Here is a 22797-nt window from a genome sequence, read left to right as displayed (position 1 = left end):
TGGTGTTGCACCTAAAGCTAGACTAGTCGCCAGAGGTTTTGAGGAAACACATATTCAAGAACTCCCGAAAGATTCTCCAACATGTGCCTCAGAGTCACTAAGAATGATCATGGCTGTCATATGTCAAAAGAAATGGCAATTAAATTATATGGATATTAAAGTAGCTTTTTTGCAAGGCAAAGAATTGACTCGAAACATCTACATTCGCCCACCACAAGAGGCTCGGGCCCAATGCGTTCTGTGGAGACTGAGGAAGTGTGTCTATGGACTAGCAGATGCCTCTCTTTATTTGTATAATAAAGTGAAGGACACAATGCATCAGTTGGGAGCAGTCATCTCACAAGTTGATCCAGCAGTCTTCTACTGGCTAGATGACTCCTCCAATGTCATGGGAGTACTCAGCTGTCATGTGGATGATTTTATCTGGGGAGGTTCTGAAAGGTTTGCCACAAAAATCATACCACAGTTAAAGGCAGCTTTCCAAGTTGGACGGGAAGAGCACAACACCTTCAGCTAAATTGGAATGGAGTTCTCTTCTCTGAATGACACAGTACAGGTAAAGCAGAGCATGTACATCAAGAACCTCCAGCCCATTCCAATAAACCCGGCTAGAGCTACTGAGCGAGATGCTCCTTTAACGAATTAAGAAATTGACATGCTTAGATCAAAAATTGGCCAAATATTGAGGGTAGCAAGACAAACAAGGCCAGATGCAATGTGTGATGTATCCATCTTAGCATCTAGTATGAAAGCTGCTACTGTTCAAACTCTGCACTCTGTAAACAAACTGGTCAAGAAACTTAAATCTGATGAAGTGACCTTGAAATTCCAGCACCTAGGCAAAGACAGTTCCTTACAGCTTGTCATGTTCAGTGATTCGTCAATGGGCAACCTTCCTGATGGTGGCACTCAGGGTGGTCATCTAATCATGCTCATGGGAGAGAATGTGAACTTGCAGATCATTTGTCTGAGATCGCCTGTCTCCTCCTCATCCTGCAGCCGCTGTTCAACAACTCCACCCCCAAAGGGTGCCTCAGTCTCTTGAAGCATCCTGGACTCCACTGGCTGCTCTGCCCATGGCTTTTTTGGCGCCATGCTGCCTCAACCCCCCAACCTACTGTGCCTCCATCCTGGACACATCCCACTGCTGCCACCAAATTGTCAGGGTGTGACCGAAGGCAAAGGAGCACAGCAAGGAGAGTCAATTTAAATGTTTATTACTCCTTACCGAGACACATACATTCTGGCCAGACAAGAAACAAACAGACCCTCTGACACATGGCAACATGGCCACTTTTAACAGCATGGGTGAGACCATACACAATTCACCAGATACATTCCCCCTCAACAAAGACTAACACTTATGGCTCAATAAAGCCATTTCCCATCTCACATCCCATTCCAAACACCCAACATAATACTTCCATGTTAGGCATAAAGACAAGAAAGTTACGTATATTTCACACAACTCGCTGAATACTTCTGGTTTACCCCCTAGAAAGGTTCCAGATAGTCTAGCCCACATTTCCCAGAATTCCAAGCGGGTTTATAAAGACATGCTCAGTAAACCCGCACTCCTTCTTAGGCACCCCCACTGACCCACGCTGTAGACATGGCCCCCGGGGAACAAACACAGAAGGCAGGAAAACAGATCCGGGCAAGCTCAACAAAATGCCACCACTGTCCCTACCTATGGTCTGACTCTTCTTGCTGGTGTGCCCTCCTAGCATAGAAAAGTACATGTTTTAAAATTGCTAAACCATTGGCACAAGGTATGAACAGTGTTACACATTATAAAGAGAGCTACAAAAGAGCTACCTACATCTTACAAGTGTATGGTTTCATTTCACTGGTGTCTTTATACCTATAAGCTCATTGAGCTACATTTAAACATTTAAAACCCCATAAACTCCCCAAGACTACCAACCCACACACACAACCCATATGCTGTTACTCGTGTGGGCCTTAGTGGGCCATCACAGAATGGAAGATTCTCACCTATATGTTGGCAGTCAAAAAGAATACGAAGAGTGGTGAGAAGTACTCTTGCAGGGGAGACACTGGCTCTTGCAGATGCCATTGATAATGCAATATTTCTGGCTACACTCTACTCAGAACTTACTGTAGGTGACTGCAAGAACAGAGGCCTACCTATAATATGTATACCTGACAATCACTCACTTCTGGATGCTGTAAAGTCAACTAAACCAGTCACAGAGTAGAGACTATGGCTCGAAATTAGCAATGTCAAGGAGCTCATCCAGTCTGGAGTCATTTGACACATCATGTGGTCAGCTACCAAAGACCAGCTTGCTGACTGCTTGACAAAGAAAGGAACGTCAGCTCTCCTCCTCCTAAAGGCCTTCAGCGAAGGTATATGGCACCTCAAGGAATAAGAGTACAAGACAACAATTTAATGGACTCAAAACATGAAGGCAGTATTTTTTGTTTGTTGAACAGTATTATACTTGAGTTTTTTTTTTTTTTTTTAAGAAAAAGGGGAGTTTGTTAACTGTGAATGCGCATGTGTGCCACTGGGGGTAGTCGAGTATATAGGGGAGAGTGGGGTGATTTGTGCCAGGGGGGAAGTTGTGCCACCCCCTGTTTCTAGGGAACCAGAGAAGAAATTGGTTATGTGACCATTAATTTTTGAAAAAACATTCATTTTACTCATCCTGCAAAGAAGAGAGCCTCATTGCATGAGAGGAAAGCACTTTTAAGCTCAAAAAACAGTTTTTTGCCTTTCAAAGTAAAATTCCTATGATCAAGGATTTTTGATTGTTGTGTCCAAACAGTTATAGAGAAGTATGAAAACATTTTACACATGTTTTAGTACTTTGGTAAGCTACACTATGAGTCTATGCAGCTAGCATGATGTTAGCCCAAAACTACTGGATGATGCATTTTTCCCCAAATGGTGGGGTTGGGGTGATTTGTGCCATAGGGCCTGGGGTAAGTTGTGCCAGTGGCACAACTCACACCCACTTATAAATATTTTAAACATATTGTTTTTTTTGTAGTTGTACATTGTATTCTTATATTTAATCACTTAAACTATGTGACATTCTTAATTTTAGACCCAAAATAGAAATAGACCATCATGCCACGGAGTTATAAGAGGAAGACATGCAGGGCTTCCACTCCTCTAGAGGACATGGACAGAGTAGTGAAGAGGTGGAGAAGGGAAGTCTATTGGTCAGGTGGCGAGGGAGATGAGCATATGCAGGATGTCATTAAAGTAAAACATGGAGAAGAAAAAGATAGATGGAAAAGAAATAGGATATAAAAGAACTGGACTTATTTAAAGCGTATAGCTTCAACTTATGCAAATGTAAACTGCAATGGATCAATAAGGGAAAAATTAAGATATATGCTAATTATGCTAAAAAAAACGTAATATTTGCTACTGTTTTTGTTTCATTTTGAACTGAACTTTGTTCTGAAGTGTTAGGCCTTGTTTAAGAAAATTTATCTTTTGTGTGCTCATGTGGCACAATAGGCTTGTAGAAAATTAGCCTTTGATGTTGTAAAGTAACTTTAAATAAAACTTAAATTAGTAATTTTGTATTGAATTTGTCTAGCTTTTATATAGTATTCCAGTTCTTGAGATCAAAATATATTATTTTACTTCAGTAATCAATGGCACAATTTACCCCAATGTATTCTCTCCAATGGCACAACTTACCCCGCACTGGGGGCAAGTTGTGCCACGAGACCACTTTTTTTCAAAAAGCTGTATTTTGTAAATACTATATTTCACATCCAAAGTGACTGATTCCAGGGATGCCCCACATCCTGAAATATATGTACATATTTTAGTTAGAAGCATTACTGTCATAGTCTCACTTTAAAGTCACTTTAAGTAAAAACTGGCACAACTCACCCCACTCTCCCCTACGTTTTTTGGAGGGAACACTAGTGCAATTGTAGTGATTGTTTGCAAGGTGCATTTGAAGTTTGAAGTTCATTTAAAACGTGTGTCGTCTTTTAAACCAACATAAACATCCATACATAATGTAATGCATTTACATAATAAGTGTTAGCTAACAGCTAGCCCTGGTAAAGACGGATCATACCCGTAAGATATTTCCTTTGAGATATTGACATATGTAGGTTACCATAAAGTATATATTTTAAGACTTTGGAAAGTGAAACGCTTCGGGGGCAAATTCAGTTTTTTTCTTAATACACAGTTTAAACTTTGATTAATTTTGTTTTGAAAACTATTGATCTTTATTTAATTATACAAAATATTAAATGACATACAAATCTTTGCAACACCCGCTGGCAGAAAAGAGAATCAGTCTTGAAATGTAGGCAATGACAGCAATATTAGAGATACGAGTGAAATTGATTTAAACTAGCCTGTACAGGGTTTCGTTTAACAATGAAATAATGCTAGTTTATTAATGACCACATGAATATCCACAAAACCCACCACACCAAGGTAACCCCCCAGTGTAGAACCAAAGGCCCCAGAATCTCGAGCAAGGCCAGGGAGGGGCAGGTGGAGGGGGTGCTGTGATGGCCATCAATCCTCCCACCCCTCCGAATGGCACCGCCCGGCACCACCTGCAGCGTTGTTCCAGTTACCAGCTTTTTCAGTGCGTGGAGGGGCACTGTGACGTGCTTCCCCACCAGCAGGTTGTGGAAGGTCCACAGTGTGGCCTTCACGCTGTTGAGGGTGAGCCAGAGCAATTCAAAGTCTTTAGCTGGTAACTGATCCATGCCCTGGCTCACCCCGAGTACCTCTTGCCAGTATTCTAGCGGGTGGACCTCCCCTGGCAGGCTCGGGCACTCCCAAAGCAAGGGCTTACATAAAGGGCTTACATAAAGCCTCCTCTTGTATGAAAATGGAACCCCCCCTCCCACCTTCTATGATTTCACATAGATTGTATAAACTTGGCATAATTGGCATAATTCACACATGATTGGACCAGAGGTGTCAATTCCAGGTTCAGAAAGTAAAAGTCCTCACCAGGATTTTGCTCAAGCTTGCTAGAAATTCTAATTAGTGCAATCCAGGTAAAATTAGTGGAATCACAATCCAGGAAGCCTGAGCAAATTCCCGGTGAGGACTTTTACTTTTTGAACCTGGAATTGACACCTCTGGATTGGACAAATGTATATTGGCCTCTCCCCTCTCACGCCCCATCCACGCTTGGCGGTCTCACAATGGTCTGAGAGCCGACGTGGCCACTTTCACGTTAAAAACTAAGAGACCATCTGGCGCCTCCAGTATGGATAAGAGTGAGGTCAGTCTAGGAACATCAAGTCCCGGGAATGGGCCGATGATGTCCAGAGGAAAGACAGTACAATTCTAAAGCCTACTGAGCCATACCAGACACTGAATGGCTTCAATGCCCTACTTACATGATTACCATACATAAAGAGCACTAGCGCATACATTTAGTATGTGACCAGGGCTCTCAAGTTTTGGATTCATGTCAGAGTGTGAGAGTTGTTGACGGGAGGTGGCGAATGTTAATTGTTGAGCGGGGGGGTGGGGGGGGTGGGGGATGTTGGCGAACGTGAGTTGTTGAGCGGGGGTGGGGGGGGGGGGTGGCGAACGTAAGTTGTTGAGCGGGGTGGGGGTTTGTATATCGTGATCGATCGCCAGTGGAGGGCGACATAGATATGGATCGGAGGTAAATAAACTAGATTTTTTTTTCTCGCCGTGTGAAATCGGAAGTGTGGCGTGTGAGCGTGTGAAGACGGTCAAATGCATGTGTCACACGCTCAATGCGTGAGACTTGAGAGCCCTGTGTGACTATTGTGATTAACATATACTAAAGAAAGCATAGCATCAAGGAAAATGTTATATTTTCCACCATATTTCTCCTTTTTGTCCTTTATGGACGAATTACATCAACTACTGATCATTCCCTTGCGGCCTTTTGATCATAGTATCACTTACAGGAAGTCTATGAATGGTCATCCACATTACATCATTGTTTGAAGGATTAGTTAACTGAAACAACATCAGAGAATTTAAATGAATCAATATCAGAAAACTTTGGCAGATTGGCATCCTTGACATCTGTCATCATCGTGAGGTCCTTAGGTTTAAGCGCTGCACCTACAACCTGCAAGACACAATTCTTCAGAAGAGACAGGAGACATGGTACACAGAATAATATCAGTTATATCACTATAAGTACAGGGGTGCACACAGTCATCAGCCAGGTCCTCCAGTTTGCGACTATGTTTTCCCAAAATTTACACAGCCCTCCTACTATCGGTGGGGTAGAAACTGTTTGTTTCATGTGTTCTGTAATGTCAGAGATGTTATCATGTGAATCGTTAATGGCATTGTGCTCCATCTCCAAGAAAGAGCTTGACAAATCCAACATGGTCCCTCAATCTCCAAGATCTGCTTTTGGAGTATGGCAAGGGCACAGGCCACATTACCTTCACAGTGTAGCCGTTTCAAAACATTTGTGAAAATCATGCATAACTCCTCCAAATTTTCGCTTAGGAACATGCACCTTGAGTTTTGATTCCTTGTAGTATACCTGACAACTTTGCAATTACAAGTCCTTTTAAAAAATGCATAGTTTTGTCACATTCATCAATTGTTTGAAAATAGCACTTTTCGAACTAGTCCTAGGAATGTGGTCCAATGATGGCAGATCCTATGCATTCCTTGGCTAAATTCAATAGGACAATTAATATACAACCATTAAGCTCCGCCCACTTAGTTTTTGCTAATTTGCATAATAACATTTTTAATTTCACTAAAATGTCTTTTTGTCACTATAATATCAGTATGGTAGTACTTGGGCTCTATCTACTGGCCAAATACTGGAACTGAATGAAAAGTATTGCTTATATGAAACACCACACAAACACACACTAAACTAATCTCAGCATGTGATTTAGTTCTATGATGTGAATCATTTTTCCAATACAATTTATTTTGATCCTTTTGGGCCTTTAGTGCCTCAGTTGAATTGAATGTCTTTTTGCACATTGATTTATTTATGCATTTTTTTTTCCACTGAAACTGCTTATTTTCACATTTTTGTCTAAAGCACCTTTTGGGCTTCTTCTTGCCTTTTGAGGCCAAAATGCTTATTCGTGTGTGAATCCGCCAATTGCCACATGCGGCTATATTTATTAGTATTAGCTTTTTAATTTCCTTAATCTGTATATATCCATTCTGTTTTCTCCTACTGTAATGATGCTGCTGGAATCTTAATTTCCCTGAGGGAAACCTCCCAAAGGGATCAATAAAGATCTATCTATCTATCTATCTATCTATCTATCTATCTATCTATCTATCTATCTATCTATCTATCTATCTATCTATCTATAATAATAATAATAAATTTAATTTATATAGCGTCTTTCAAAAAAACTCAAGGACGCTTTACAAGCAGTACACAATCAACAACACAAGTCACAGCAATCAGAAAGTACGCACAGATCAAAATCACGCAGAGACCGAAAGTGATCCCCACCCTTTACAGATATACTACTGCTTTTAAAATAATGCCCTTATGTCAGTGATTTATATGAATCGAAGCGGTATGCACACACCAGTGCATAGTTTTGACAGATTACTTTCTCTGCATACATGTTCACTTTGTGGTCAACAGTCTGATAATTTGCTGAAGGCTGTACTTCCACTGAACTTAAATTTTAATGCAGTAACTGGACCCTTGGCACTTCTCATTACATTCCACTTCTGATTTCTGAAACACAAATTTACACTGACAATCATTAAAAGTACTGTGGTTCAGTACAATAGCGATGGAATATTACTCCAGTTGCATTGGCAATTCTTCAGAGTCTAAGCACTGCGGATGGCTTTTCTTGCTGCCTGGTCAGACATAAGCTACACTGGCAGGTCTTTCTTGCTGGAGCTGCACCACCACTGTTTCCACAGTGACTTCTTCCTCGCTGTCACTTGTGTCCATGTTGCTATGATCGTCATAATTGGATCCTTTATGCTCCTTCTGTTCTCGATACAGTGCCTTTTATCTTTTCTGACCCAAACGATATTTATTGCGTATCATTTTGCAACGTGGCGGCCACGGTCCTGTGAAATTACGAACAGTTCACTGGCCAATAGCAGAGACCCTAACAACACTTCAAGTGACGTATCCTGTGTTTCCTCTGACATGAATGGCTATGTCTGAAACAGTAAGAGTTGGGTTAGGTTGCACTACGTAGCAGTCAACCGGGCATGTTTGAAATAAGCTCTCGGTTGTATATAGAGGAGCTTGTGCTCACATGCGTTTACTTAATTTGCTTTGTTAAGAATCAGACCTCTGAAGACACTGTCTACGCAGTTTTACAACGTTTTAGATATTATACTAGAAAGTTTTAGATATTATATATTTTAAACAAGCTACAGTAACAACCTAATAGTTGCTGCTTAGCTGATACAGCGTTTAACTACATCTTGTTCAAAGGAATGGACGTGTTGTGTATGTTGTGGTTTTTATCCATGTCTTCTTGGTTGGCGTATGGGAAACCTACACTAAGGAAAGAGAGAATCCATCATGATTCTGAATTGAGCAGACAAAATCACGAAGACAACAAAAGTTATCAGTACGATCACGAGGCCTTTTTGGGAAAAGAGGAAGCCAAAACATTTGACCAGCTGAGTCCAGAGGAAAGTAAAGACAGATTAGGGTACGGTATTGCGAAACTTTAACTCCCCTATCTTTAACTGAGTCGAACGTCAATTTAGTGTTCTCGTTTAAGGGAGTCAGCGATATTTCTTGTTAAATGTGACTGCCTATACATAATTGACGATGTTTCTACTGCAGTGTTGAAATGAAAATGAAAGCTGGCATAATGTTTGATTTTCAGGAACAAAATTCGAACATTACCAATATAGCATCACCTGTGGTTTTGTGATGGTATAAAAACACATTATATGATGTATGTTTATGTATTCTTATTTCCTAATTTCAGGTTTAACTATACATAGGCTTAGTGCTGAGGAGGTAATTATTCGCTCAGTATCTTGAACGTCGGCATTATCTGAATTTTGGTTTACTGAATTTTGGATGAAGTGGGCGTATGCTATGAGCCTGGCGCTTTCCCCAAAGAATTCATGTTCCTGATGATTTAAAGGGAGGTCTCCCAAACATTACAACGTGGCATCGGGGATAAAAATAACTTATCTAAATGAAAATTGTAATCCTCTACGTGTAATCTAAGTTAACAAAATAATACAATGACTAAGATCAAAGCACTTAAAATATATATATTTATGGTTAGGTTTTAATATTTTCTCCACCACAGTAAGCGACCACAGTAATATTTTTAATATTTTCTCCACCACAGTAAGCGATACAAAGTTAATTTCTCAGATCTGTTTTTTTCTCAATTTTGTATCTAGCAAATTGAAGCCTAATTTATATATTTGTGTGGTGTATCTTTTTGTGTAGGAAAATAGTTGGTCGCATTGACAGTGACAGTGATGGATACATTACTACTAATGAGCTCAAGACTTGGATCAAGAGGGTCCAGAAGCGCTACGTCTATGAGAATATGGCAAAGGTCTGGTCTGACTATGATCTCAACAAAGACAACAAAATCTCATGGGAAGAATACAAGAAAGCAACCTATGGATACTATCTTGGTTAGTTTTACTCACAAAGCATTGTGCTTAAGCAGATGTGTTACTGGGAATCATTTGCATAGTCTCACGCCTGTGAAAAGGAACCAGATATAAAGCTGCAGGTGTGTGTCAACCTTGCAGGCTGCTACATAGTAACTTGTAAATGTATTCATATAATAGTAATAATGTTAAATTGTAATTCTGCTGCAGCTCACTATGTTGACTAGCTTACGTGGTGTAGTCTGATGTTGGTGTGGATTCTTGTAACATAACTACTGGTAACATAATAGTAGAGAAACATAATTTAACTTTATGAAATAATAGATTTGTATATATTTTTCAGGATGAGGATACTTTTTTATTATAACTTCAGCCTTGTAGAGTTGAGTTGTGAGTTTTTACTTACTGAGTGTGGCCAGTAAATAAGAAATTTCTACATTTTTAAAAATGATTTGTCGTCTGCTGGTTGCCCATGGTAATGGTGTTCAGTGGTTTTGCAGCTAATCCAGAGGAGTTTGAGGATGCTACAGACCAGTTCAGCTTTAAGAAGATGCTTCCACGGGATGAGCGTAGATTCAAGGCAGCAGATCTAGATGGAGACTTGGCAGCTGATCGGGAGGAGTTCACTGCTTTCCTCCACCCAGAGGAATTTGATCACATGAAAGAAATTGTTGTCCTGGTAAGTTTGCAGCTTCTAACCCTCTATGGCATGAATTTTTTATTTTAGGAGGAACATTTTTTTCATCCTAGTATTTGCTAGATTAGGGGTCCCTTATAATATCATAAAATTTGCCCCCCACCCTCCTACCATCAGATTTTGGTTTGTTGCCTCATGGCAGCAAGATTCTGTGAGGGTACTAAAACGCCAAGGTTTTCTGTAATTTTCATAGTGCAAAGTGCAATGAGGTACAAACAAGCATTAATCACATTAGAAGTTTTATTTCACAAATTCCACAAATGGTTTATCAATCAATGGGTTAGAAATTAGCTGCAATGTGTGTTTGTGTTCCTGTGGGGTACAGATTGAATCAATGTTTCTATTTTTTTGCAATGCACAAAGCACTGCTGTACCCATGAACTGCTCCAGTTCTTTAGTAGTGAGGTTAAGGGCTTGTTGGTATCACACTAATGGCATATACAGGGGTTGTACAATTCACCTGAAACACCTTTCATTTTAACATTTTGCTCAAAATATTGCAATGCATGTGCATCCAGTGGTTCAAACATTGTATCCTGAAGGCGGTGCCATGTATCAGGATGACAATGCACCAATACACACAGCAAGACTGGTGAAAGGTTGGTTTGATGAACTAGAAAGTGAAGTTGAACATCTCCCATGGCCTGCACAGTCACCAGATCTAAATATTATTGAGCCACTTTGGGGTGTTTTAGAGGAGCGAGTGAGGAAACATTTTCCCCCAGCAGCATCATGTAGTGACCTGTCACCACTAGAAGAATTAGAAGAAGCAGCGAGTTTAAATTGTTGAGCGGGAAGGGGGGGGGGGTGTAAATGGACACAAATTAAGTATTATATCGCGATCGATCGCCAAGTATAAACGCCTCCGCTGAGCAGAGCGTTGAGGAGCGATTTCGATTGGAGGATCGTGTTCTCTGTCTGAGATTTTTTTATGCTGATGAAAAAACTCTTTTATACTTGACGCGGCGCGAGGGTCTGCGCGGCGAAAATGACGTAATGGCTGTGGCTCTGCCCGTGCGCGAGGGCCTCACGCGCTGTTGGTTCGCGAGGTTGTGTACCTCTCGAATTTTGTAACTTCGCGCGCGCCGCGCCTCAGCGCAATGAAAGTCGTGTTTGCAGGGTTCATACACCTTTATAAGGTGGAATTAAAGCACTTGTAGGTTACTTTCAAGGTCCAGTTCAATATTTCCCAGCATGTTAAACTTAAGTTAAATATTTATACATATACTCGTAATGATTAGAAATAATTCGCTTTTTATTCACATTATTTAATGGTGGTTTATTTTCAAAACACTCAATCTTAACGTCTTCACGTTCTCTCATGTTTCGTCCTGGAATTACAAGAGGCTCGTATTTGTTAACGTAATACAAGAGAACTGTTCAGTCAGATAGATATTTGTTGTGAAACGAATTTTCAACTTTTTCAAATTTCAACATTTTAATGTATTTTAGCCAACACTTTTCAAACCTGAAACACAAAGCAACATTAAAATTCGGCTTCATTCCCCTTTTTTTGAGTGGTGTTTCTTTATATTACCATATATCGTTTCGGACAAAACTACAAAGAATGTGACGCGGCTAGTATAAACGCCTCCATCATTCGCGCAGGTTCATAGATGTATATTTCTATCTATATAGATATATAATATATTGTAGCGTCGGGTGAACAGAGAGGCCAGTAGAGAGACTCATGTTTGGAAAACAACCCTTTTTATTTCTTTTGCTCACTACTTTCTGACCTGCTCTCTCGTCATTTTCGCTGCCAGGTCAATAACTGGATTAAGTTTCACCCTTCTGGTAACTCCCTTGGCTAACAACAAACCATCTAGAACATCTCTACTGCTTCTCTCAAATATGTCTTAAACTAAGAACCGAACTTCAGATCTTTTAATTACTTTAAACAGGGTGTCATTTACAGAACATCGCGGAAAGAGGTTTCCCAGTGTCCCTTGCTTCGCGGGAGGCGGGGCTTCTCTATATACAGCTCCTCCGCCGTCACACAGCCCCCCCCCCCCCCCCCAGAGTCAACCGTCCCGGTGACAGTGCATGTCGTGGTCGAGTTCAAAGTCGACGAAGTGACGGGGAGGTCTCCGCGACCTCCGGGGTCGCAATGGGGGAGCCAGGCCAGTCGTGGTGGGGGTGGGCACAGCGAGGGGACAAGGGGGCGGGATCGCTTCGGTGTTCCTTTGTCCATCATTCATCAGTCCGTCCCCGCAGGCCGCGCCCGGTGCAGTGCCCTCCGTCCATGGCCAGCCATCGACACCCGGAGGTGATCCTGAAAGCCGGGGGGAGGAGTCAGTCACGCCGACTGTATTTGTCCCAGGTGACTTGGGTCTGTAGGGGGCCAGGCGGTCACGGTGTACCACTACAGTCTTTCTACCGCTAATCTTAACCCTGTACACTACCTCGCTCAGTCTTCCCAAAACCGCGTACGGTCCTACCCAGTTCGATTGTAGCTTCGGGCAGAGGCCCCTTGAGCGTTTGGGGTTAAACAGCCAGACTCTCTGGCCTTCCCGCAACGCATCCCCCGAACAGCCTGAGTCGTACGCCCGTTTCTGTTTAACGCTCGCCGCAGACTGTGAGACTCTAGCCGCGTGGTGCACGTCGCGTAGCCTCCGGAGCAAGACGCTCACGAACTGGGGGCCCGGCTCGATTTCCGGATTCAAGTTCATGGAGTGGGGCTGCTATTTCCGCGAAGCCCTCGACGAACCGCCTATAGTAGGAGGCCAATCCCAAAAAACTTAGCAGTTGTTTCGTGTTAGCGGGTCGTGGCCAATCCCAAACAGCCTCAGTCTTGGCCGGGTCAGTGCCAACACCCTCGCCGCTAACGACGTGACCCAAAAATTTCAAGCGGCGTTGTAATAAATTACACTTTTCAGGGTTCAGTCTCAGGTTTGCATGTCTAATAGCGCCCAGCACCAGACTCAGGTTAGCTAAAGCCGCGTCAAAGGTGTTCGCATGAACCAGCACATCATCCAAGTACACCACGCACATGGACACAGGAACATCACTCAACACCTTTTCCATGAGTCTTTCGAAGGTCGCCGGCGCATTGCACAGCCCGAACGGCAGAACTGTAAACTGCCACAGTTCTTTTCCCACCGTAAAAGCGGAGCGTTCCTTCGCCGCCTCCGACAACGGCACCTGCCAATAACCACAGCGTAGGTCCAGAGAGCTGAACCAACTCGAGCCAGCCAGTTGGTCCAACGACTCGTCGATCCTAGGCAAGGGGTAGGCGTCGAGTTTCGTTACTGCGTTAAGACGTCTATAGTCTACGCAGAAACGCCAATCTCCGTTTTTCTTCCTTGCCAGGACCACTGGGGATGACCATGGGGTGCTTGACCGTTCTATGATACCTGCCCGAGCCATGTTCCTAATCTGTTCATCCGCAATGGCTCTCTTCGCAAAGGGGAGGCGGTGAGGGCGAGAGCGAATCGGCGATGCACTACCAGTATCGATCTCGTGTGACGCCAGCTGTGTCCTCGAGCAATCCTGCTCCGACACAGCAAAAATGTCTATAAAACTCTCCAGCAGTCGCCAGACCCGGTCGCGCTGGGTCTCGTCCAGGCTACCCGTGCAACGCTCCCACAACTGGCGAACGCAGCTAGCGACGGCCGAACCTCCCTCGTCCGTGTTCCCACTAGGCAATTGCGTAAGCGGGGTCCCGAATGTAATTTCCCCGCCCCTGCAGTCAATGACTGCTGCTGTGCACTTCAAGAAATCTAGGCCTAGAATACACTCATCGCTAATGCTGCCGAGCCAGAATTTGTGTACAAATGGGCCCCGCCCGAAATTCACGCTAAGTATAACGTAGTCAACTAGAGTAGTCCTTTGTCCCGTAACAGAGTACAGATTAAGTCGGTCGTCACGCTGAATTCTAACTTTTATCTTAAACTTCTTAAGGGCAGCGAAGTCAATTACCGAGACCGCCGACCCCGTATCGACTAGACCCCTTAGCACAGTCCCGCAACAGGAAAACGTCACAAACTGACCTTCCTCTCCTAGACGGCGTGAGAACGTCGAGGGCGTCCCTCGGCGCGGGGGGGTCTGTCTGTACCCCTGGAGCCCGGACCCATCCCTGCGCCCCTGCGCCGTGCAATCCGCTGCTTTGTGTTCTGGCGAGTCGCAGCGCCAGCAAGCAAACGGTCGTAGACGAGTTGAAGACCTTTGAACTGCAGTAGGCAACGTTCGGTTAACCGGGGTGTTCCTTGTCAGCACCTGCTCGATCCTCTCCGCCGCCATGACCGCCAGGTCCAAGGAGGTGGGCTTGCGCAGGAGCACCTGCGTCTGTAGGTCGAAAGGCTCCAGAGCGCTGACGAATTTATCCAGCATGAGCTGCCGCTGTATCACTTCCGGAAAAGTCGGATACGCTTGGCGGACGAGAAGAGAGACATCCGACGCCAGGAGTGATAGTTTCTCACCCCGCCTGCGTCGTCGTGTGTCTAGCCTCTGTTTCGCCGTGGTGCTCGACGGCTGCACGCCAAAGTGGGCATTCAACGCTCCACGTAGGGCGCCCAGGTCGCTGTGGTCGTCCGCCGGCGTCTCCACCAGAATCCTTCTGGCGGGCCCTCGAAGTGACAGGCATAGGTGAGCCGCCGTTTCGTCATCCGTCCATCCCATGTATCCGGCTACGACCCTCAACTGCGCATCAAATTCGGTCCAGTCTGACATCCCGTCATACTCCGGTAGCCTAAGCGGTGTGACCAGTGTGTGCCGTTGTGGCGTTGCAGTAGCCGGTTTCCTGGTCAGCGGCGTGACCAGCGTCTGCGAGCCGTCATCGCCGAGGGTAGCCGGTGGGCGTCGTCTCTCTCGTCCCATTCCGAGCTTCGCCGCGCTGTGCCCCTCTGCACCGAGACGTAGCTCGAGGGACCTCTCCACCCGTTTTGCGTGTTGGATCTCCTCCTCGATCTGTTCCCGCAGACACTCCAGATCGTCCAGAGGCCCACATTCTGACACCAGTTGTAGCGTCGGGTGAACAGAGAGGCCAGTAGAGAGACTCATGTTTGGAAAACAACCCTTTTTATTTCTTTTGCTCACTACTTTCTGACCTGCTCTCTCGTCATTTTCGCTGCCAGGTCAATAACTGGATTAAGTTTCACCCTTCTGGTAACTCCCTTGGCTAACAACAAACCATCTAGAACATCTCTACTGCTTCTCTCAAATATGTCTTAAACTAAGAACCGAACTTCAGATCTTTTAATTACTTTAAACAGGGTGTCATTTACAGAACATTGCGGAAAGAGGTTTCCCAGTGTCCCTTGCTTCGCGGGAGGCGGGGCTTCTCTATATACAGCTCCTCCGCCATCACAATATATACACTACCGTTCAAAGGTTTGGGGTCACCCAAACAATTTTGTGTTTTCCATGAGATTTCACACTTATTCACCACCATACATTGTGAAATGAATAGAAAATAGTCAAGACATTGACAAGGTTAGAAATAATGATTTGTATTTGAAATAACATTGTTTTTACATCAAACTTTGCTTTCGTCAAATAATCCTCCATTTGCAGCAATTACAGCATTGCACACCTTTGGCATTCTAGCTGTTAATTTGTTGAGGTAAGCTGGAGAAATTGCACCCCACGCTTCTAGATGCAGCTCCCACAAGTTGGATTGGTTGGATGGGCACTTCTGGCATACCATACGGTCAAGCTGCTCCCACAACAGCTCAATGGGGTTCAGATCTGGTGACTGCGCTGGCCACTCCATTACCGATAGAATACCAGCTGCCTGCTTCTGCTGTAAATAGTTCTTGCACAATTTGGAGGTGTGTTTAGGGTCATTGTCCTGTTGTAGGATGAAATTTGCTCCAATCAAGCGCTGTCCACTGGGTATGTCATGGCGTTGCAAAATGGAGTGATAGCCTTCCTTATTCAGAATCCCTTTTACCCTGTACAAATCTCCCACCTTACCAGCACCAAAGCAACCCCAGACCATCACATTACCTCCACCATGCTTAACAGATGGCGTCAGGCATTGTTCCAGCATCTTTTCATTTGTTCTACATCTCACAAACGTTCTTCTTTGTGATGCAAACACCTCAAACTTGGATTCATCCGTCCACAACACTTTTTTTTCCAGTCTCAGATATGGCTTTTTCTTTGCCACTCTGCCCTGAAGCCCAAAGTCCCGCAGCCGCCTCTTCACTGTAGATGTTGACACTGGTGTTTTGCGGGTACTATTTAATGAAGATGCCAGTTGGGGACCTGTGAGGCATCTGTTTCTCAAACAGAAAAGCTCTTATTTATGCATAGAAACAAATTGACAATATAATCTGTAGCGTCTTCATGTGCGGATAAACGAGGGGAGTTGGAATTCGACACAACACTGGCTGAAAGCCAAAACTGTCGCACATGAAATGCTACAGGCACCGTTCAGAAACTGATCGGTTCAGTTAAATGTACAGTGAGTCTCCGCTTAACAATGGGGATAGACTGAAAAGTCCGTCGTAAAGCAGTTTTCATCGTTAAGCGTGACCCTAGATTTAGATATGCTTTGATTGTAAATACAGTATAGAAAAAACTAACAATGTTCTTGTGCATGCATACAGCGTGAGAAAGAGTGATCGCGTTGGCGAGATGGGCTGCAGTGGAGGCTGCACTGCCTCAGCTTATCGTACACAACACTCCACTGTGCTGCCACTGCTAACATTTTTTTAAAGTCGGTCGTAACTCCGGTCCGTCGTTAACAAGACAGAGTTAAGCAGGGACTCACTATATTCAGTTCAGTAGATATATGTGGCTTATAGCCCGGTGCGGCTTATACAACATTTTCCATAAATAAAAAAAAACTTGGTAGGTGCGGCTTATATTGAGGTGCGCTCTGTGGTCCAGAAAATACGGTAATTCCATTTCTAAATAATACATATTTATAAGACACTTTCAGGGCAATTTTTTTTCTTTACATACTCTTTAAAAGTTTGATTCATTTTGTTAAAAAAAAAATATTATTATTTATTTACTTAAATATTTATGGACAAGTGAACCTATGAACACCTGCTGGTAGAAAAGAGAATCACAGTCTTGAAATGCAGGCAATGACTGCAATATTACCAGTGCAAGAAATTATTATTTGTTGGGGGATCCCACATAGACCAGGGACTTGGTAGCACAATGGACTTTTTTGCGATGAACATGGGTCAGTTCATCACAGATCCAAAAAAAAGGGGATGGAGTGGTCATTTGTTTGGACAATTTAACATACTAGCTATAGTTTCTTTGACAATTATTGTGTAACAGTATTTACAGAATAACCCAAACTTCAGAGGTCCTCACTTTCAGTTTATTGCCTGACAAAAATACTTTCACTTAATGTTGACCCATTTGTTAATTTGATATCCACTCCAGGAAACACTGGAGGACATTGATAAGAATGGTGATGGGTTTGTGGATGAGGACGAATACATTGGTAAGTAAACAGAATGGCCTGATTTTTTTTTTCTTGTTTATGTTGAGTGACAATTAAGCAGTTCTGTTTTATTTCTTTTCTAAATAATAAATTAATTAGTGGCACTGAAATTCTGTATTTCTAGTGTGCGCAGTCATACAGTAGAATTCATTGTTTTAGAAAAAGTGATATTAGTCTATTGATGACTATGGATGCACCGAATGACTAGGGATGCATTGAACATTTGGCCGAAAATGGCAAAAGGTTCCATGAGGTGCCATGTTGGAACTTTCAGTCACCAGTATGAGAGAGTGAGAGAGCTGTACTACAAAATTTAACACACCTGTTCCCTATGCACACCTGAGATCTAGTGACACTGAGTCACATGACATTTTGTAGGGGAAAAATGATGAGCAGTGCTCAATAGTAGTAGTCTGTTAGATGTGTATTCACTTTTGTTGCCAGTGGTTTAGTGGTCAATATTAATGGCTGTATATTGAGTTATTTTGAGGGAAGAATAAATTTACACTGTTATGTATGCTGCACACAGACTACTTTTCATTGTCTGTCATTTTGTCAGTATTGTCCCATGAAAAGATGTACTTGAATACCTGCAGAAATGTGAGGGGTGTACTCACTTTTGTGATGCACTGTATTTTGTACTGACTGCTTAACAACATATATTTTGAGTTATTGGGTTTCAGACGGTTTCTCAGGTATTACATCTATAGATGTTTTTCAAGTAAGTATTGTACCCCCCCCCCCCCCCCCCCCCCCCCCTCCTGCCTGAATGACTATAGGCCCGTAGCGCTCACTCCAATCATTATGAAGTGCTTGGAGAGAGTGGTGCTGTCCTACATTCAGAACAACATACCAGACACTACAGACCCCCTACAATACGCATACAGGGCCAACAGGTCTACCTCGGATGCCATCGCCGCAGCCCTTCATGTCTCCCTCAAACACCAGGAACATAAAGACTCCTACATCAGGATCCTCTTTATTGACTACAGCTCCGCTTTTAACATGGTCATACCTCATAAACTTACAGATAAACTGTCATCTCTTGGACTACATCCCACCCTCTAACTGGCTTTTAAACTTCCTGACTGGCAGGCCTCAGTCTGTTAGGACTGGAAACAGAACATCAGCCAGCATATCAACTAACATTGGTACACCTCAGGGCTGTGTCCTCAGCCCTATACTCTACACCCTTTTTACCCACGACTGTGTCGCCTCCAACCCTGACAACATCATCCTTAAGTTTGCCGACGACACTGCTGTGGTCGTATCACTGGCAGAGAGGAGGCAGCCTACAGGAGTGAAGTGAACAGTCTGGTTACCTGGTGTGTGGACAACAACCTCACACTCAACATCGACAAGACAAAGGAGATGATAGTGGACATGAGAAGGGAGAGGACACCTCATCAGCCACTGTTTATCTGGGACCTTGAGGTGGAGAGAGTGAACAGTTTTAAATACCTAGGGGTCCACATCAGTGATGACCTACCTCACTTGGACATTAAACACCACGCAGGTGTTAAAGAGGGCTCAGCAGCGGTTGCATTTCTTGAGAAGGCTGAGGAAATTTGGCATGTCACCCAAAATACTCAGCAACTTCTACCGCTGCATCATCGAGTCCATTCTGACAAACTGCATCACCGTGTGATACGGCAGTTCGACTGCGAAGGACCGTAAACACCTGGAGAGAGTGATAACTGCTACAAAAATCACCAGGACGGCACAGCCCTCTCTCCAGAGCATCTACCATCAAAGAGTTCACAGGAGAGCTGCCTCCATCATAAAAGACCCCACCCATCCCCAACATGGACTATTCACACTTCTACCCTCAGGTCGGCGATACAGAAGTGTGAAATGCAGGACAACTAGATTAAAGACTTCTTTCTTTCCAACAGCTATCAGACTCTTAAACAGCTGATCTGATTAATCATAGACTCCTGCACACAATATTTGCACTAAATTGCACATGACTGTTTACAGGTAAACATACAACTGCACATTGTAAATAATGTTTATTTCAGGGTGTTTTATATATATATATATATATATATATATATATATATATATATATATATATATATAATATAATATATTTTGGTAGTATTTTTTGTAACTTTGTACTTTGTTACATCCTGTGTAGACAGCAAAAAAGAATTTCATTGTACAGAGAAACTTGTTTTCTACTGTACATATGACAATAAAGCTTTGAATCTTGAATCCTTTCTGTATTGTCTTTAACAATTATTTTATTTTTATTTAAGATCTAGCACAAAATATTCACCATACATTCAAGATATGCTTGATAAAGTGTGGACACTTCTGGTGGTGGACATCCACCTTCCAGACTTCCATGTCATCTGTTGCTTCTGGATGTATTCCCTGGAGATCATTATTTAATTAATCACAATTAGTGCTGGGCTGTATATCAGTTCGCACCGAACATTGGTGTTTATTTTTGTTATCATAAGAATTTTTCATATACCGGCCACACCGGTTTAAATAGGCTTCACTTGTCCGGAACGCAGCACGGTCATTAATGGTTTCTCAAGGGACGCTTTTTATTGCTGCGCCACTAAGCACACATGCAACAGAGCGCAAATCTAGCTTGCTGAAAACGAGGGATGTTCTGAACCACAAATTCTCCCAAACATTGAAGTAAAAGATGATACCCCAAAGGAACTTGTGCCAAAAAAAGGAGCAGTGTACATAGTGTTTTAAAGTGCGGACGTGGACCAAACAGTCATTTACTTCAAATGCTGTTGAACAATGCTGTTGTGGCGGCTGGTGGTAACAAGAGCTACCTGCTGCTTATACTGGCGCGAGGGTCCGCGCGGCAAAAATGACGCAATCGCGGTGGCTTCGCTCTTCAGCGCTATGTTTTGCACTAAGTTATGCTTGCAGGGTTCATACACCTTTACAAGGTGGAATTCAAGCACTTGTACGGCACTTTCAAGGTCCATTTTCAATATTTTCCAGCACCTTTAGCTGAATTAAGTTACATATTTATACAAATACACACATAGCCGAAATGATTCAAAATAATTCGCTTATCATCACACTGTCTCCCCAGTATTCGACCACTGTTATTATTTATTTGTTTAAATATTATGTAATTAAAGGTAAGACATTTGGGACTTTTCTGTATAATACAACCATTGACAAACAGCCCTGTCAACTTTGTCTAAATACCTCTTATTTGTTATTAATAGGGGTGTGATGAGACACTCAACTCACGAGACGAGACACGATATTGGGTTTACGAGAACGAGACGAGATTTTAAGAACACTAAAATGACGACAAATTGTATGACTGGACAACAGACTTTTATTTAACTGAGTTACACATGCATTTTGAAACTTTTAATAAACTTCTTCCTCTACAAACTGAAATTAAAATAAAATTTCATAAAAGTTAAAATAAATAAAATTAAATATATTTCCTTTTTTCAAGTGCAAACAATATTACAGTGAGTCCCCGCTTAATGATGGTGTTAGAGACTGAAAAGACCATTGTAAAGCAGTTTTCGTCGTTAAGCGTGACCCTAGATTTAGATACACTTTAATCGTAAATACAGTATAGAAAAAAACTAACAATGTTCTCATGCGTACAGCCAGTGGCGCAAAAAGGGGGTATGCAGCGTTTGCGATGCATAGGGGTGCTGCACTAGAGGGGGCGCCAAATCGATGCCAGAAAATTATTTGCCGAGTTGGTGGGGGGTGGAGTGCGGGGGGCGCCAATAGTATGTTTGCATACACCTCAGAAAGTATATAGTTGCAACCCTGCGTACAGCGTGAGAAAGAGCGATCGCATTGCCGAGATGGGCTGCGGTGGAGGCTGCGGTGCCTCGGCTTATCGTACACAACACTCCACTGGGGGGGAGGGGGGGGGTAATTTTGAAAAATACCGTGATATAGAATTTTGGTCACACCGCCCAGCACTAATCACAATGCTATACACCAGGGGTACTCAACTAAATTTGTCCGCGGTCCAATTTGGCAGATACCTGTGACCTGAGGTCCGGTGCGGCGGGGGTGGCGAACGTAAGTTGTTGAGCAGGGGTGGCAAATGTAACACTCGTGATGGAGTGTTCTTTCAATAGCCCTGAAATAAATGCTCCGGTTTTTTTTTTGTGGTCCGTATCCAGTTTATCAGGAATGAGATTGGGTCCGGACAGGACTGCGTTCGGGTCCGGATCCGGACCGCTGTCCGCCAGTTGAGTACCCCTGCTATACACTAATTATGAGTACCAAACATACATTGGTAAAAAAAAAAATTAAATAATGTTATGCATCTTCAGTGTTACCTGAGTACCTGTGCCACATTTGCAGGGTGTGCTGGTGCTACAGGGAGAGCCCATAGAGCTGTAACGGGCACTCTGATAAAGCAGACAAATACTGAATCTCCTAACAAACAGAACTTTAATATGCTGAACAGGATGACAAATTAACAGCAGAAAATTGACAATCCTGCATTTGGCTAGATTTGCTTAAACATGATATAGAGGAATGTTAGCCACCGATAACCTAACAAACTACAAAAAATGTTGTACATAACTAAACTGAATAAAATATATGTATGTGTCTCCCTGTTGATGAACCTTCCTATCTAAAACACCTGTACTGTGTGAGGCTCCTAATATTTACTCATCGATCCATTAATTGGGTCATTGTCATGTAACTAGCTCACATTAACTAACCCATATAATTGAAGAGGTACACCTCATAAAACAGTTTGTAAGCCTTTTCAGCTTTCGATCGTTTTGCAATTGACAACTTATTTATGATCGGGGGTATGTCATCAAAACAAATCTGTGGAAGATTAGGCAAAAACTGAGTATACTCCATCGTGGTGCCTGCTAAACTAAAGCGATCAGCCAATTAATATTCTTGACAGGAAATAATCTTCACAAAGGGGAATGAAGCCCTCAACAGCAAAATCATCTTTTTGAAAATTTGAAAAAGCTTTTCATGTTTGTCCCATGTTTTCAGCATGATGATCTTATGTTTCCACATAACAGTTACATGCAGATTTTCAATATACCATAAAGTGTGAATTTATCCATCGTCCTTTGCAACTCTGTAACAGTGGCAAATTGTGGGCGGGGCTAT

The 22797-nt window shown here is 42.9% G+C and overlaps 1 protein-coding gene across 2 annotated transcripts in view; it reads left to right on the top strand.

The window, feature by feature from the left end:
- Positions 1-8165: 8165 nt before the first annotated feature.
- rcn1 (reticulocalbin 1, EF-hand calcium binding domain) overlaps positions 8166-22797 on the top strand; it is a 28802-nt gene continuing 14170 nt past the window's right edge. Inside the window, exons 1-5 of one of the 2 annotated variants that reach the window (XM_077023171.1) lie at positions 8166-8643; positions 9408-9601; positions 10081-10259; positions 17628-17688; positions 18468-19703. In XM_077023171.1, the coding sequence (XP_076879286.1) occupies positions 8423-8643; positions 9408-9601; positions 10081-10259; positions 17628-17688; positions 18468-18475 (663 nt within the window). In that variant the 5' untranslated portion in view covers positions 8166-8422 and the 3' untranslated portion in view covers positions 18476-19703. Of the gene's footprint in view, positions 8644-9407; positions 9602-10080; positions 10260-17627; positions 17689-18467; positions 19704-22797 lie in introns of those variants that run through there. The other variant, XM_077023170.1, reaches the window with a different exon arrangement.

The sequence above is a fragment of the Brachyhypopomus gauderio genome, chromosome 12 (assembly GCF_052324685.1).
Source record: "Brachyhypopomus gauderio isolate BG-103 chromosome 12, BGAUD_0.2, whole genome shotgun sequence".
NCBI lineage: Eukaryota > Metazoa > Chordata > Actinopteri > Gymnotiformes > Hypopomidae > Brachyhypopomus > Brachyhypopomus gauderio.
This window is presented reverse-complemented; position numbering and strand designations above follow the sequence as displayed.